We start from the raw sequence: 15,925 nt of genomic DNA on the forward strand, positions 1-15,925 counted from the left end.
TGTCGGTCTACGAGGGTACGTGGACAACACTCTCCCCTCTCGTTGCTATGCATCACCATGATCTTGTGTGTGCGTAGGAAAATTTGGAAATTACTACGTTCCCCAACAGCTAATGGGCTGGAGGTGAAGCCAAAGTCCTTCGATGTCGTCTTGGAGTTCGCCGGGACCACCGAGGAAGACTGTCACCTAGAGGATTTCATTGAGTAGAGTAGGAGTAGTCAAGCTCTGTATGCGGAGTTGGAAACGTAAAAACATTAAACATGAATTAAGTCAAGTCTTTTGCCAAGTTACTTGGTCTTAAAATCAATTTGTGCTTTTGTTGTGCCTAAAAAGAAATTTGTTTATGAGTTTTCTGTATTGTGTCGGCTAGCCTTTGACTTGAACTCCTCGGCTGCCGACTAGGAGAAATGCGACTGCAACAGAGGATCGCCCCGTTGTGAACATAGTCAAACTAGCAGTCTATGGACGAACGATGGAGCAGGGCGACCTAGCTTGGCCAAGACACAAGTCGAAAATCACTTGACAGAAAAATCGGCAAACAACTAAGCAAGAAAATACTTAGTCCAGCTAGTAGCGCAAATTGAATAATGGTTATAAGAGGCCGCAAGTCTGGTCGGGGGAACAAAATCTAACAGCCAGAACACTAGACTGGATATATTATCAAGCACAATCAAAATTAAATAAAGGCACAGAAGCATATAAGATACCTCGACTTAGCGTAGATAATCTTTGTTTAATTCATCTAAAAATGTCTGGATCGAGCTAAACAGTATTTTAAACTAAAAGAACTAAAGAGCTTAAGCGTAAAAGCGACGTAGCATGGCAATGTTCTAGAAGCTCGGCTCAAGGACGCCAGATTCTGCATCCAGAATCCGATATGCTCCGTCGTGCATCACTTTGTCAACGATGACGGTTCCGTCCCATGGTGGCGAAAGTTTGTGCAATCCCTTCCTGTCTTGTATCAGATGGAGAACATGGTCGCCGACGTTGAACACCCAGCTATGTACTTCGTGCGTTTGATAGCGGCGAAGCTATTGCTAGTAGATAGCCAACCTGGCTACTGCGACGTCGTCTTCATCCAGTGCATCCAAGTTGTCCTGATGCTCCAGCTCAGCATCATACTCCACGTAGCGAGATACGCAAGAAGAATCATGCTCGACGTTGTTGGGGAGGATGACTTCAGCTCCATATCCATGAAGAAAGGAGTGTAGCCGATAGATAGGTTAGTCGTAGTTCTCAGACTCCATATGTGCAGATAGTTTTTTTGCCTGTATTCATAGTTGAGCCACAAATGCAAATAAAAAACGATGCAGATCATACTGAAAGAGCGAGCAATGGAAAGAGCATCTACAAGCGGGCTCCTTCAACGCCGCCCCTTCGACCGTGGATGCCTACGTCGAGGAAAACTACCGCCGCTCCCGTGACCGCAAGGGGCAAGGGCCCGACATGGAATTGTTAAGTCTAATGCCCCTCCATTTGTTTCTAGTATCTACCTAGTTTAATTATCTAGTGTCCGGTGATGAATTTCTTTTGGTTCGGTTGTACATGTCCGGTGATGAGCTTTTGTTGCTATGTCCGCGAATTTTATCTATGTCTGCTTCTTTCTATGGCTGCTAAGTTGATGATCTATGTAATTTATCACGCCTGCATGGATTTGGGGGCCCGAGTATGATGAGGATGGTTGCGAACACTAAAATATGAGGGGGAGCGACTGGGATTGTCCATGGACGCATATGGGGTCAAATTTGTGAAGTCCGGATGTAGATGCTTTAAGCCAATCGGTCAAAGTGCAACTTCCACTGTTTCGTCTGGCCAATTTTTTTTAAAAAAGGCAACTTTCACTTCTGTTATACTTGTCTAAAATTCGGATATCAATCTAGGATTTCTTTTAAAAAAAAGTGGACTGAGAATTAACAAAAAAAAACATCAAACTGAGCGCATGAGCTTGCTGCGTTGTCGAAAGCAAAAAAAATGCTGAAACAGAAGAACAAAAGGCTACGGCACCTTCACGGAGCCCAGCCTAGCGTGCTCACCGTCCGGCGGCCGGCACGGCCCAAGCAATCACCACTCACTCAGACTCGGGGAGTCGCCACTGGGGTACTAGTCAGCCGTCCGTCGCTTCCAAATCTCGCCAATCCTCCCACCACCCCGTGTCGAGCCTGTCCTCTTCTCCACTTCTCTCCCCATCCATCCACCCCCACCCCCACCCAGCGGCGCAGTCCAACTCCTCTCCACCCCAACCCAAAGCCGCCCCACCAAAACGCGCACACGCGACACACCAGCAGTACCGCCCATCCACTCCGCCCCCGCCCGCCCGCAGTCTCCCCACCTGGTCAAACCACCCCCCCACCACCACCACGGCCTCCACCACCAATCCGCCATGCCGCCCTCGCTCCGCCTCCTCCTGCTGCTAGCCCTGGCCCTAGCCCTCACCCTCCCGCCCGCCGCGCCGCAGCCGGCGCCGGGGTCGGCGGCGGAGCCGCAGGAGGACGACGCGCGGTGCCTCAAGGGCGTCAAGGCCGACCTCAGGGACCCCGAGGGCCGCCTCACCTCCTGGACCAGCAACACCTCGGCGGGCGCCGTCTGCGACTTCTCCGGCATCTCCTGCTGGAACCCGCAGGAGTCGCGCATCCTCGCCGTCTCCCTCTCCGGCTTCGGCCTCCAGGGCAAAATCCCCCCCGCGCTCCAGTACTGCCGCTCCGCCAACACGCTCGACCTCTCCTCCAACGCGCTCGAGGGCCAGATACCCCCCGCGCTCTGCGACTGGATCCCCTTCGTCGTCAACCTCGACCTCTCCGGCAACCGCCTCACCGGCCCGCTCCCCTCCGAGCTCGCCAACTGCCGCTTCCTCAATTCGCTCAAGCTCAGCGACAACGCCTTCTCCGGCCAGATCCCCGCCTCCCTCGCGCGCCTCGACCGCCTCAAGGCGCTCGACCTCTCCGGGAACCGCCTCGAGGGCCAGATCCCGTCCCAGCTCGGCTCTGCCTTCTCCAAGGACTCCTTCTCCGGGAACTCGGGCCTCTGCGGCCACCCCGTGTCCTCGCGCTGCGGCAGCGGCCTTGGGGGCACCGGCCTCGGCATCGTTATTGCTGCCGGGGTCTTCGGCGCCGCCGCTTCGCTGCTCCTCGCCTTCTTCTTCTGGCGATGCACCGGGAAGGGCAAGGCTGGCCGCCGCCGCCAGGGCCGCGGAGGAAGCGAGTCGGAGGTCACTGCCGCCGAGGACGGGAGCTGGTGGGCGGAGCGCCTGCGGGCTGCACACAACCGGCTGGCCCCGGTGTCCTTGTTCCAGAAACCGATCGTCAAGGTCAAGCTTGCCGACCTGCTGGCAGCCACACAGGACTTCAGCACAAGCCACATCGTGGTGGCGGGGAGCTCGCGGGCAGGGACCGCATACCGGGCCGTGCTGCGCGACGGGTCCGCGCTGACGGTGAAGCGCCTGCACTCATGCCCTCTCTCAGAGAAGGCGTTCAGGTCGGAGATGGGGCGGATTGGGCAGCTGCGGCACCCCAACATCGTGCCGCTGCTGGGGTTCTGTGTTGTTGAGGAGGAGCGGCTGCTGGTGTACAAGCATATGGAGAGTGGGGCTCTTTCCAAGGTGATGAAGGAGCCAGGGGAGACATTGCTGGACTGGGCGACGCGGCTCAGGATTGCTGTTGGGGCGGCGCGCGGTCTTGCGTGGCTGCACCATGGTTTCCAGATGCCACAGATTCACCAGAACTTGAGCTCGAGTGCGGTGCTTCTCGACGAGGACTATGAAGCTCGGATCACAGATGTTGGGCTCACAAGGCTGGTCCGGATGGCGCCAGGTGAAGGTGGAGACACAAGCCCCTTCCTCAATGGTGACTTCGGGGAGTTTGGGTATGTTGCCCCAGAGTATGCTAGCAATCCAGTTGGTACCATGAAGGGCGATACATATGCGTTTGGGGTCATACTATTGGAGCTCGTGAGCGGGCAGGAGGCTGCCTCTGTATCAAGTGATGTGGGTGAAGGATTCAAGGGGACACTGGTGGATTGGGTATTTCAGCTCAAGAGCACCGGACGAATCGCCGATGCCGTGGATAAGTCATTGAAGGGCTCTGATGCAGAGATCAGCGAGTTCTTGAAGGTGGCTTTTCAGTGTATCGTGGCGCGGCCAAAGGAGAGGATCTCAATGTACAGGGTTTACCACTCTCTGAAGAGCATTGGAACGGGCCGTGATGTCTCGGAGCAGTTTGACGAATTTCCGCTGGCCTATAACAAGGACGACTCGGACACCTGATGGCGGCGAACGCCTCGGATGGATTGTGAACCGCTTGGTCAGGCTTAATATGCTACTACTTGCGTAGCTCTGGCTGTTGAATTGATCGAGAGCACGCCGAGACATCCATGGCAAAACCATTATTACTGCCGGATAATCAGTTCGATCATGGCACCGTCTCATGGTGAGATAATCATGTAAGCTGTAAGATTAGTCTGCATTGTCTCTTTAAGTTATTGCTAGTGCTTGTAGTATCTCGGTGGAACTGTAATTCTTGTTGTGTCTAAATTCTGATATCACCTTCTTGGAACAACTGGCCTGCTCTCCAGTCCCCTATACAAATGAGACTGGCATTCAAAAAATTGATCGTCTATCAATTTATCTTAATTTTACAGGAATATTTAACTTTGTTTGCATGGCCGTTTTGTATCACCCTGTTATCTCCTGCTCATATATGCTAATTATGTAGCATGCTAATCCCATTTACTCCCTCCGATCCATAATAAGTGTCGCGGTTTTGTGAATTTGCTCGATGATATTACCCTATCTCATTTATCTCTTATTTTGGTCATCTGTCTCTTATTTCGGATCGGAGGGAGTACCATTTTCTCTGTTGTGAATTTGCTGGATGATATGATATCCCCTATCTCATTCTCATATATTTTGTGTGTTCTGCGTTAGACACTTTGCTGTTGTTGGCAATACTCCAATTTGGGTGCTAAAATCCTTCAACATACATTTCCAAGCCATGTGTCTTTGTCCTATACCTTTCAACCTTGGACCATTTACTTGTAGCCTCTGCTCTGTATTCTGAAGACTAATTTTGAAGCATTGTGCAAACGACATAGTCAACCTGACTTTTAAATTTTATTAGTAGCTTTTCATTTCCCCCTAAACCCGCGATACCTCTGTTCTTATCTGGCTGGCCCTGCTGTTATATTGTATGCTTTGTTTGATTTGAAAGTCAGCTCTTTGTGATTGATAACAATAAGCAGTTCCACCGCACATGCCCAGTCTGCATGCATAATTGTCACCATCACGGGCTCTCACGATCAGATCAGAGTCCTAAATTTGACCTTTCCTGGCGATAGCGAGCGTTATTCGGCCGGTCTCTTGACTAGCAGAAGAGTACGTACTTTAGGGCGTGTTTGGTTCGCTGCGTTGCAGCTGGCTCGCATCCACCGTGCAATATTTGAGTTGTTTGGTACTACTCTGCATGGGCTCTTCAGCCTGGCCCGGTGGATGAAAAAAAGGCCCTCTCAGCCAGGCTAAGGGAAACGTAGGAATCGAGCGTAGCACGCATGCAGGCTCGTTCGTTCGCTTTTTTCTTATCCCTTCCATCTCGTCAACGCATAGAGCAAGCACCACAGGCAGGGCATCTCCTCCCCGTAGCCCAGCGCCGCTATCCTCGAGCAGGCACCGCCGCCGCCGTCCTCAACAAGCACCACCGCTGCCGTCGCCCTCGTCAAGCGCCACCGCCGCCCGTAGCATGTCGCCGCCTGGATCCCTCGGCAAGCGCCACCACCATCCCCGAATCCCTCGTCTAGCGAGGCCGCTGTCCCCAGATCCCTCGTCTAGCGCCGCTGCCGTCCCTGGATACCTTGTCAAGTGCCGCCATCGCCCTCCAGTGGTCGCATCCAGGCATGTCGCCGCCGCCCATAGCCTGTCGCCGCCTGGATCCCTCGGGCCAAGCGCAGCCGCCGTCCCCGGATACCTCGTCTAGCATCGGCGCCGTCCCAGGATCTCTCGTCAAGCGCCACCGTCGTCCTCGTCCAAGAGCCGCCACCGCCCCCGGATCCCGTTTCCCCCTTACTCTCTGCGTGATCCCTGTTAAGTGACATTCAGCTCCTCATACAGGCATATCATACAGGTTCACCAAACACCCATCTCAACTCACCCTTGCACCATCTCAACCAGGCCACACTCAACCAGGATCCCTCATGCGATGCAGCGTGAAGTTACCCAGAGAACCAAACACGCCCTTAATGCTTGGATTGGATGGCTAAAAACTTTGAAACTGAGAAAAACGAGTTGTGGTGGGACGGCGTCGCGGTATTTCAGCCATTTATTTTAGGGTTCCTTGAGAATCACTGTGGGGAGGTGGAGATGCACAGAGCAGACAGACAGATGTACCATGGCGGCCCTGTTTGAATCGTCTGCTTAGCTGTCGCCTGCAGTTATTGTATTATTGTTTGCATGTTGCGCATAGAAAAGACAAAATACGCAGCTAAACTAAACTAACCCCTCTGCCCAAAGTTTGTCGTGGGAATTACACTACTGTATTGTGTAAAGATGTATGTTGCCTGTGTCTCGGCTAGAATTTTACTGCTTGGTAGTAAGTTGCCAGTTGCCATACCTCATCTTTATTCCTCCGGCAAATCCGGCCTGATCATCCTCAGCCGCTGAACCAAGTTCTACTCCTCTCTCAACTGAACACCAAGCACAGCTGCGAGTTTTCTGCTCGTAACTTGTAGTGATACTATTGATTCTGTAGTGTGACCTGGAAGGCTGGAGGTGCTCGGCAGCTGGCATCCGCAGATCCGTTGCAATGATGGCATGCCTTATCTGTAGGATACACCAGCGCTGGGCCTCCCCCTACACATATGATCGGGGGACCTGCGCGATTCATCAACAGAAGGGTAGCGAAGAACGATGGTCTGATCGGATGCTGTGTTTGACCGGCTCCTTAATATGTCGCCATGAATGCTGGAACGCCATGGCTGGACGAAGGAGCCGTGCAGTGCAGAATTTCATGTACGGAGACATTGGAAGTTACGCAATACTACCAACAAGACTGCATTGAGAGCTCTGCTATCGCATACGACACGAACTGTCCGCGGATGCTCGGCAGATTTTCCTTTTTGACACACTTATAATTTACTCCCTCCCTTTACTATTGCAATTACAAGATGGTTTCAATATTTTAATATGGAGCACGTACAGACTGAGATGAGTGAACAAGCACACTAGCTGTCTATATACACTGATAACTTGATGCTAAATCAGCAGACAGTTAATAAGTATCGGAGGGAGTAGAACATCTATAATAATAGCGAACACAGGGAGGGAGTAGAAAACAAAAGAGGGAATGTGAATGAAACATGCCCGGAGGGCCGCTGGTCGACACAAATCCACGGATGAAGATCACAGTACTGATTAAACCTGTCCCTCCGATTGCAGCCCGCAGGCAGGACAGCAGGAGACCTGGATGTGATGTGCGAGATACTATTCGTTTGCCAAGTGACGCTTTGCTAATTGGGAGGAGGATGGAGTGCAGATTCAGACACGAGCGCTGGGATCTGAGGCAACCACATCGGCCATGTCCCCGTCGTTGACTGACTTGCGGTTTTCTTGGTAGTAAGACTAGTTCTTTTTTTCCCCTAGGATGATTGTTTTTCTTGGCCGCTAAACTGCAAACAAGTCTCCGTCCAAAAGGAGCGGAGGATCCTGCCAGCCACTTCTTCTGCCGTGCAGTTCCCGCAACTGTAGAAACGTCAATAAAACTCAAGCAAAAGACACGGGACGTTTTTTTACTATGCTGGTATATAAAAATCAGACGACCACGCGAACGTTCCAAACGATACTTTTAACCCAAAAAACAACAAAGCTTCCAGGTTCTCGGCTTATGCAGAGGAAAAGCTAGTCCAGGCCTGCGCAGAAAAAATTATCTCGAGATTGCCACTTTGCTGCCAGTCTTAACCGATACTCCTACAGACGTACCCAGAAAGGCATACTCCTTCCATCTGGTCAAAATACCGGGGCGCACAAGTAACTGAATTTCTTCGGAACAGACCAACGCATCTCACGTATACAGTCAAGAGTTATTTAGCAGCACGGAACACAGCACATCTACACAGAAACCTATTTTTCTAGCTAACACACTCATGCCAAATTGCCAGCAAGTTACAAACAAAGGGGCACCGAGCCACTTCAGCGAGCACCTTGGTTCCTCCACACACACACACAGCAATGCTTCTTTCGAGTACTGGGAGGGGTTTGGCGACGAAGGAACCATTTTAAATCCCAGACCAACCTCAGGCCTTGATACGTCGGTGAGGATCAGATGACGTAGCGGTAGGTCACGTATTCTCCGGCGACTTCGCTCTGCCGGGTGATCTTCACCACCTGCCCACGCTTCATGCCGTGGTATCTTGCTACCGGATCCGTGAGCTGAATCCTCGGGAGCTGCATCGTAAGATAGTAACTCCAAATCATCAGAAACTAGACTGCCACTGTAGTAAAAGATTGGGGGGAAGTATCTGTGTTCTGTTTGTTAGAGGTACTGCGCTAGGGGTCAAGCTTCTTAACGAAACCGAGGTACCGAAACTTGATGAATGTGAAATATGACCAATGCAAATTATGGGACTCTAACCGATTCCAAAACAACAAACTCATCAGACGATCATCACCAATGTACCAGGCCAGTACACTGATATACTTAATTTTATCCTAGAAAGCATTTAAAACAGTACAAATTACAAAATATGTTGCTAAACCTTGTCAGTTGATCACCCACAGATCCACCAGACATACGCAGACATATTGCACATATACATAGGACCCATTCACTACTCCCTCCGTGTCAAAATATAAGACGTTTTTTGACATTGTCATAGTACTTGTTAACTTCTACCGAAAAAGCCTTTCGCCCCGCTTTATATATAAAGCAACGATCGACGACATACAGACTGCAAACCACCCGACACCACACATACACACACCCAAGGTAGATACAAGGGGGCTGACGAACAGCAACACTACTCCAAATGCCCCAAAGCAGACAACTAGTTGACAGATAGAGGCATAGAGCATAGCTAAGGATCTAAGGAGCTCTCCACCGTGAACGAGTCACCGCGAGGAGACGAAGCCAAAACTCGACGAACCAGGGACACCAAAGCGGTGCTTCCATGAAAGAAACAACACTGTAGAGCCGCCACCGCCCGATCCACTGAATCGAGGTTTTCACCCGGAGTAACACGAAGGACGCAGGGCCACCCCGATGGAGCCTTCAAGAAGGGAATGACGCATAGCCGCCGCCGCCGTCATCAGTCTGGCCAGAGCCAGACGAGGTTTTCACCCCGGCCACCACCCTCCAACTCCACCTGGCGTACGGCCCTACACGAGAGCACCGACCGCACCACCACCGTAGATCGTCGAGAGCCCGCCCCATGCCGCCCACGCGGCCATGACAGTGAGCCCGTCTGCGCCCGAGTCACGAGCTCCGCCCACCCGCCACCAAGGCCGCCCCCTTGCATTCAGACACTCCGGAGACCATCAAAGGAACAGGCTTTGAGTCGACCAGCAGATCCCTAGCACAACCGGCACCGCCGGTGACCGTCCCGCCCTGAACAACGGTCTCCAGCCAGGAGGCACTAGGCCTTGAAAAGGGGAGGTGGGACGGAGCTCGTCCGGACCAGCGCACCCCTGCGCCCCCTGCGCCGGTGACAGGTAGTCGGGCTACCCATCCCTCCAGCAGCCTCCCCTGCGTCACCCTTGACGCCCTAGCACGGCCACCGGCCAGAACCACGCGAGGAAGATGCAGCCACCCGTCCGCCGGATCGATCGCACCCGCCTCCGAAGAAGGCCTCCAGAGGGGCCAGCACATTGACCCGCACCACCGTCATGATGCCAGAACGCCCCGCCGCCAGGAACCGTCGCCTGAGACACCCCCTGCTGCCCCCTCCCCCCCACCGCCAGCCGCAGGTCATGGCAGGAGTGCCGCCCGCAGCCCACGCCGCCCACGGCCCTCTCCACCCGATGCAGGCGCGGGCCGCATCGCCGCCACCTGCAGAGATGGCCAGCTTGACCAGAGGGGAGAACCACCACCTTGACGCCCGTCACACCGCCGCCAGGAGGTCGTCGCCGACCACTCCTCAGTACCGCCGCGCCGCCGCACCCTCCAACCAGTCCAACGCCCAGCCCTGGCGGATCTGGCTCGCGCCTAACCACCCGCGCGAAGGGACAAAGGAAGCCCTGCCGCCGCCTATGCTGACCGGGCTTCGCTCGACCGCACCCTCCGGCGGCGGCGAGGGAGGAGGAAGGGGTTTATTTGGTTGGCTAGCCAACACTTATTAACTTCTCAAAAGCATCACTTCCCAAGCAAACTATCAAATACCATCCTTTAAATTTTAAGAGTTCCTTAGGTGCCCATTCTACTTACAAATTTAATTATTCAAATTCAAACACACAAAAGGGTCCAAATGAAGGGAATGATAGAAAGTACAGGAATCGAGTGCTATGAAGTGCCCACAAGTGCTCAACAAGATCATCTTGGAGCTGGGTATGAACTTCTCGGTTACTTCATCCTACTACCAACTGCGTCACATTCTTACCCTTTCAGAAAAGTCGTTCACGTCCAGAATATCCACTGAGTAATGCAATATCCATGTGTTCCTAAATTAAGATCAACCATAATTTTTGAACAAAGATAAACTAAAACTAAACAACAACATGACATAAAAGTCCTGCAAACTCGCGAGGGCGGCCATGACATAAGTGCTTGCTCCATGATATCCAATTATTATTATTAGGGAAATAGGATTATTGTATATTTGTGAGGATATGATCCCAGTAGTTAGGCAGTAGGATTCGATCGGCCACGTCATCCACCTGCTGGTGTGTTAGTATAAAACAATGTTCAAGAGCACCAAAACAGCAGCATTGTCTGTCTAAACCGAGGAAGGGGAAGTGCTCCCATAATGATACTTGAAGGGAACAGAAATGAACCTTTGCAGAACTCATAGGGTGTTTCATACAATCAATTTGTAATGTGCACATACATTTTGATCTGATGGAATAGGTGGTCACATTTATCGATAACTTAATTCTTCATAGATTTTCTACATAAACCATCTCACGTATTATATGGCTTATTAAAAACGAAAAGATTTTTTTCATAATGGCATGCTTGCAAAAGGTTAGGATATCAGGCCAGTGAGGCAGTGGTCGCATCCAGGCATGTCGCCGCCGCCCATAGCCTGTCGCCGCCTGGATCCCTCGGGCCAAGCGCAGCCGCCGTCCCCGGATACCTCGTCTAGCATCGGCGCCGTCCCAGGATCTCTCGTCAAGCGCCACCGTCGTCCTCGTCCAAGAGCCGCCACCGCCCCCGGATCCCGTTTCCCCCTTACTCTCTGCGTGATCCCTGTTAAGTGACATTCAGCTCCTCATACAGGCATATCATACAGGTTCACCAAACACCCATCTCAACTCACCCTTGCACCATCTCAACCAGGCCACACTCAACCAGGATCCCTCATGCGATGCAGCGTGAAGTTACCCAGAGAACCAAACACGCCCTTAATGCTTGGATTGGATGGCTAAAAACTTTGAAACTGAGAAAAACGAGTTGTGGTGGGACGGCGTCGCGGTATTTCAGCCATTTATTTTAGGGTTCCTTGAGAATCACTGTGGGGAGGTGGAGATGCACAGAGCAGACAGACAGATGTACCATGGCGGCCCTGTTTGAATCGTCTGCTTAGCTGTCGCCTGCAGTTATTGTATTATTGTTTGCATGTTGCGCATAGAAAAGACAAAATACGCAGCTAAACTAAACTAACCCCTCTGCCCAAAGTTTGTCGTGGGAATTACACTACTGTATTGTGTAAAGATGTATGTTGCCTGTGTCTCGGCTAGAATTTTACTGCTTGGTAGTAAGTTGCCAGTTGCCATACCTCATCTTTATTCCTCCGGCAAATCCGGCCTGATCATCCTCAGCCGCTGAACCAAGTTCTACTCCTCTCTCAACTGAACACCCAGCCTAGCGCCCAGCCCTGGCGGATCTGGCTCGCGCCTAACCACCCGCGCGAAGGGACAAAGGAAGCCCTGCCGCCGCCTATGCTGACCGGGCTTCGCTCGACCGCACCCTCCGGCGGCGGCGAGGGAGGAGGAAGGGGTTTATTTGGTTGGCTAGCCAACACTTATTAACTTCTCAAAAGCATCACTTCCCAAGCAAACTATCAAATACCATCCTTTAAATTTTAAGAGTTCCTTAGGTGCCCATTCTACTTACAAATTTAATTATTCAAATTCAAACACACAAAAGGGTCCAAATGAAGGGAATGATAGAAAGTACAGGAATCGAGTGCTATGAAGTGCCCACAAGTGCTCAACAAGATCATCTTGGAGCTGGGTATGAACTTCTCGGTTACTTCATCCTACTACCAACTGCGTCACATTCTTACCCTTTCAGAAAAGTCGTTCACCCAGAATATCCACTGAGTAATGCAATATCCATGTGTTCCTAAATTAGGATCAACCGTAATTTTTGAACCAAGATAAACTAAAACTAAACAATCCAACATGACATAAAAGTCCTGCAAACTCGCGAGGGCGGCCATGACATAAGTGCTTGCTCCATGATATCCAATTATTATTATTAGGGAAATAGGATTATTGTATATTTGTGAGGATATGATCCCAGTAGTTAGGCAAGTAGGATTCGATCGGCCACGTCATCCACCTGCTGGTGTGTTAGTATAAAACAATGTTCAAGAGCACCAAAACAGCAGCATTGTCTGTCTAAACCGAGGAAGGGGAAGTGCTCCCATAATGATACTTGAAGGGAACAGAAATGAACCTTTGCAGAACTCATAGGGTGTTTCATACAATCAATTTGTAATGTGCACATACATTTTGATCTGATGGAATAGGTGGTCACATTTATCGATAATTTAATTCTTCATAGATTTTCTACATAAACCATCTCACGTATTATATGGCTTATTAAAAACGAAAAGATTTTTTTCATAATGGCATGCTTGCAAAAGGTTAGGATATCAGGCCAGTGAGGCAGTGACACAGAGAAAAGGAATATGCAAATTCATCTGACCTGAGTTTCGTGGGCAGTGTATTTCTGCAGCAGCTCCTTCTTCTCCTCGTCACTCAGGAGCTCGTGCTTCGGAACGAGATGGTGTTCAGTAATGTTTACAAGAAGCTCCCCTTCCTGCAGAACAGGGCAGCACATTAAACTTTAGCTATTGGTCCCTGGAGAGGGAAAGGCTCAAAAATAGCCAAGAGAGCACTAGGCAGGGAGGAAGGGATGCAGAGGAGGGCGACCTGGAAGACCTCGAGGTGGTACTTCTTGCTCTGTGCGACCTCGGTCCGGGCCGGGCCGCTCAGCGCCTTCTGCAGGACGAGTATACCATTGGTGGCGTTCCCCAGCTTCATCTTCTCGACGCAGCTCCTGACCACGGCCAGGCCGGTCTTGGACTCGTCGAGGAAGAAGACGTTGACCTGGAAGGGCAGGAGCGACACCGTCAGTCAGAAGACACCCCACCGTGGAAATCGAAGGAGGCGGCGGCGCAAGAAGGGGAGGGGACCTTGTCGTTGGGGTCGCCCTGCTTCTCGCAATGGATGACGATCTCGTCCCGGCGGACGGGGTCTCCGTAGCGGTCGACGAACTCGTACAGGGACAGCTTGATTTCCTCGTCCTTCACCGTGTACCCGCGGTCTCTCAGCATCTGCAACACCGTGCGCCGCACGCGGAACAGCCGCTTGTTGTCCCCGTTGGACGCCATCCCTCCTCCGCCTCCGATGCCCCCGCGCGAGGGTTTTGGCCTGTATCGGCGGGGAGAAGCGGCGCCGGCGCGGGTGGCGGGAGGGCGGCGTGGCGGCGGGTTAGGGTTTTCGGCTATGGCCGTCGCTTGGGCGGTTGGGCCTTTAGGTGAAAGCCTTGTGGTTCGGCTCAATCGGGGCTTTCCGAACAGGTGAAACACATGTGGCTCCCAAAAACAAAATGGACATGTTTTTATTTACTTTTGTGTGTGTGTGAAAAAATGGACATGTTTTTCTCTGTCTTTACCCCAGAAGAAAACATCTTTTATTGTACTTGCATCAAAATGATTTAGAATTGAGTGCCATTTACAGAAAATGACTCCATGCTCCACACTCTTGTTTTGTTTTCACTTTTCTTAAGTCGTTTGTGCTTGGGGAGGAAGTTGATCGGATCGAAACGGGAGTAGCATGTGTAGCATGTGGGGCAGACGTGAGGGGTACTAGAGACTAAGGGGGTGTTTGGTTCAGAAGTCTTAGGACTTTTTCTAGTCCCAGGGACTAATAAAAAAGACTCTCTAGTAGAGTCTTTTTCTAGTCCCTGTAGAAAAAGTCCCTCCCGTAGGGACTTTCTAGTCTCTGGGACTAAAAAGTCCCTGAACCAAACACCCTCTAATGTGCGTTACCCCAAGTTGTCCTTCGCTCGAGGGATTGTCTTTTCTTTCTAACTAATATTGCAACGGTTGTTTCGTTTCGGTTTAATCTGTGTTGGCTTGGCTTTTAATTATCTTCCAACACATGGATTGGTGCACGAACTCCCATTCGCTTAGCTTGGCTCACTTCTCTACTCACTCGCTTAACATTTTTTTCGCTCACTCCACTGCTATCTTACGAAAAGTCAGCTCTCTTTTTATTTCAAAATAGTTCGTTGAATTAAAAGATGTTCGTGGATTTAAAAAATCCTATATTTAAAAAATAGTATAAATAAAATACATAAGTTTAAAAGATTTCCAGAAATTTTAAAAATAATTATGGATTTTAAAAATATTCGCTAACTTGAATTAATATTTCGAAATTTAAAATGTTAACAAAATTTAAAAATGTTCATGAATATAAAATATGTTGTGAGTTAATTTTTTTCACTATTTGTTTTAAATCTTCAGAATTTTTAATAAACATTCATGAATTAAAATGTGCTAAAACAAATGAGAAGTAAAACAAACATGAACCCTTAAACCAACGACACCCTTACAGACGGCCCCAGCGACCCCATAGACCCCGATGCACCAGCAGCTCCAGATCTAGGGGGCTTAGTATCTTAATAGATACTAGCTTTCATTCAAAATATTATGATGGCGTGACCACAAAAACGAGGAGGAAAAATCCGTGTTATTTTGTCTAAGTGGGACTTAAGTGTGTGTTGTTCGCGAAGAAAAAAGATATATAAAAAGATGTGCTTTGGAGAAAGGCAAAAGGAGTGAGTGCCATTTCGTCGAATTCTCTTCAAAGAAAGGTGCGCCACTGCGAAGTCATATTCTGATCCTGAGCTCAAATGCACCCTGATGAATAGTAAAATCAAAAAAAAATACTAAAAAACAAAAATTATGATAAACTTTGACAAATATTTTGTATGCATACCAAATTTCAGCACCAAATGACTTTCTTGGAAGTCGTTGCCAAAAAAACAAAATCAGCACTCCAAAATGTTTTCAAAACTAGCAATTTTGGAGCATGGATTTTGTTTTGTTTTTTTTGACATGACTCCCACGAATGTCATTTCTTACTGAAATTTTGCAAGCATACAAAAAAATGTCAAAGTTTACCAAAAAAACTGAATTATTTGAATTTATTTACTTTTTTTTATTGTAATGTTCAGTAGGAGGCATTTGAGCTCGGGAGCAGATACACCACGTCCGCGCCACTTGTTTCTCAACAGAAAAAAAGTGACTCAAAAGTTGTTGGAGAACCCTTGTTGGCATTTGTGGCCCATTGCCTGTTGTTGGTATTGGAATACTTACGACAATGTCAGATAATTATTTTAATTTGCCTAAAAAAGATAATTATTTTAATGCCTCCACCGCGTGCCTAGTCATTGCATTGTGGCTCATAAATTGTCGAAGTACCCTTGTCCGCATTTGCAGGCATCTTGCCTGATTTTCTTAGATCTCAGTGTAGAAATTTTCTTAAAATGCTTGAGAA

General features: G+C 49.9%; 2 protein-coding genes across 2 annotated transcripts; one reads left to right on the forward strand and one right to left on the reverse strand.

Annotated features, from left to right (window-relative positions):
- The first annotated feature begins 2,220 nt into the window (after positions 1-2,220).
- LOC123053712 (probable inactive receptor kinase At1g27190) lies at positions 2,221-4,635 on the forward strand. Its single transcript, XM_044477243.1, has one exon. The coding sequence runs from the start codon at positions 2,381-2,383 to the stop codon at positions 4,256-4,258; it is 1,878 nt and encodes a 625-aa protein (XP_044333178.1). The 5' UTR covers positions 2,221-2,380; the 3' UTR covers positions 4,259-4,635.
- Positions 4,636-7,954: 3,319 nt separating this feature from the next.
- On the reverse strand, positions 7,955-13,917 carry LOC123053714 (DNA-directed RNA polymerases II and IV subunit 5A). The gene is made up of 4 exons (XM_044477244.1): positions 13,555-13,917; positions 13,292-13,468; positions 13,065-13,178; positions 7,955-8,422 (listed from the first exon to the last, which is right to left on the reverse strand). Exons 1-4 carry the CDS (start codon positions 13,750-13,752, stop codon positions 8,297-8,299), a joined length of 615 nt encoding a protein of 204 aa, XP_044333179.1. The 5' UTR covers positions 13,753-13,917; the 3' UTR covers positions 7,955-8,296.
- Positions 13,918-15,925: the final 2,008 nt, after the last annotated feature.

This window comes from Triticum aestivum, chromosome 2D (genome assembly GCF_018294505.1).
Source record: "Triticum aestivum cultivar Chinese Spring chromosome 2D, IWGSC CS RefSeq v2.1, whole genome shotgun sequence".
In the NCBI taxonomy this organism is placed as follows: Eukaryota; Viridiplantae; Streptophyta; class Magnoliopsida; order Poales; family Poaceae; genus Triticum; species Triticum aestivum.

Bases quoted from the DNA above. Each gene is read 5' to 3' on its own strand.
- LOC123053714 (XM_044477244.1), bottom strand. From the start codon at position 13,752: ATGGCGTCCAACGGGGACAACAAGCGGCTGTTCCGCGTGCGGCGCACG. The intron at 13,469-13,554 runs GTCCCCTCCCCT...CTGCCCTTCCAG, and splicing joins AGGGCGACCCCAACGACAAG to GTCAACGTCTTCTTCCTCGA. The intron at 8,423-13,064 runs GTCAGATGAATT...CTTACGATGCAG, and splicing joins ACACTGCCCACGAAACTCAG to CTCCCGAGGATTCAGCTCAC.
- LOC123053712 (XM_044477243.1), top strand. From the start codon at position 2,381: ATGCCGCCCTCGCTCCGCCTCCTCCTGCTGCTAGCCCTGGCCCTAGCC.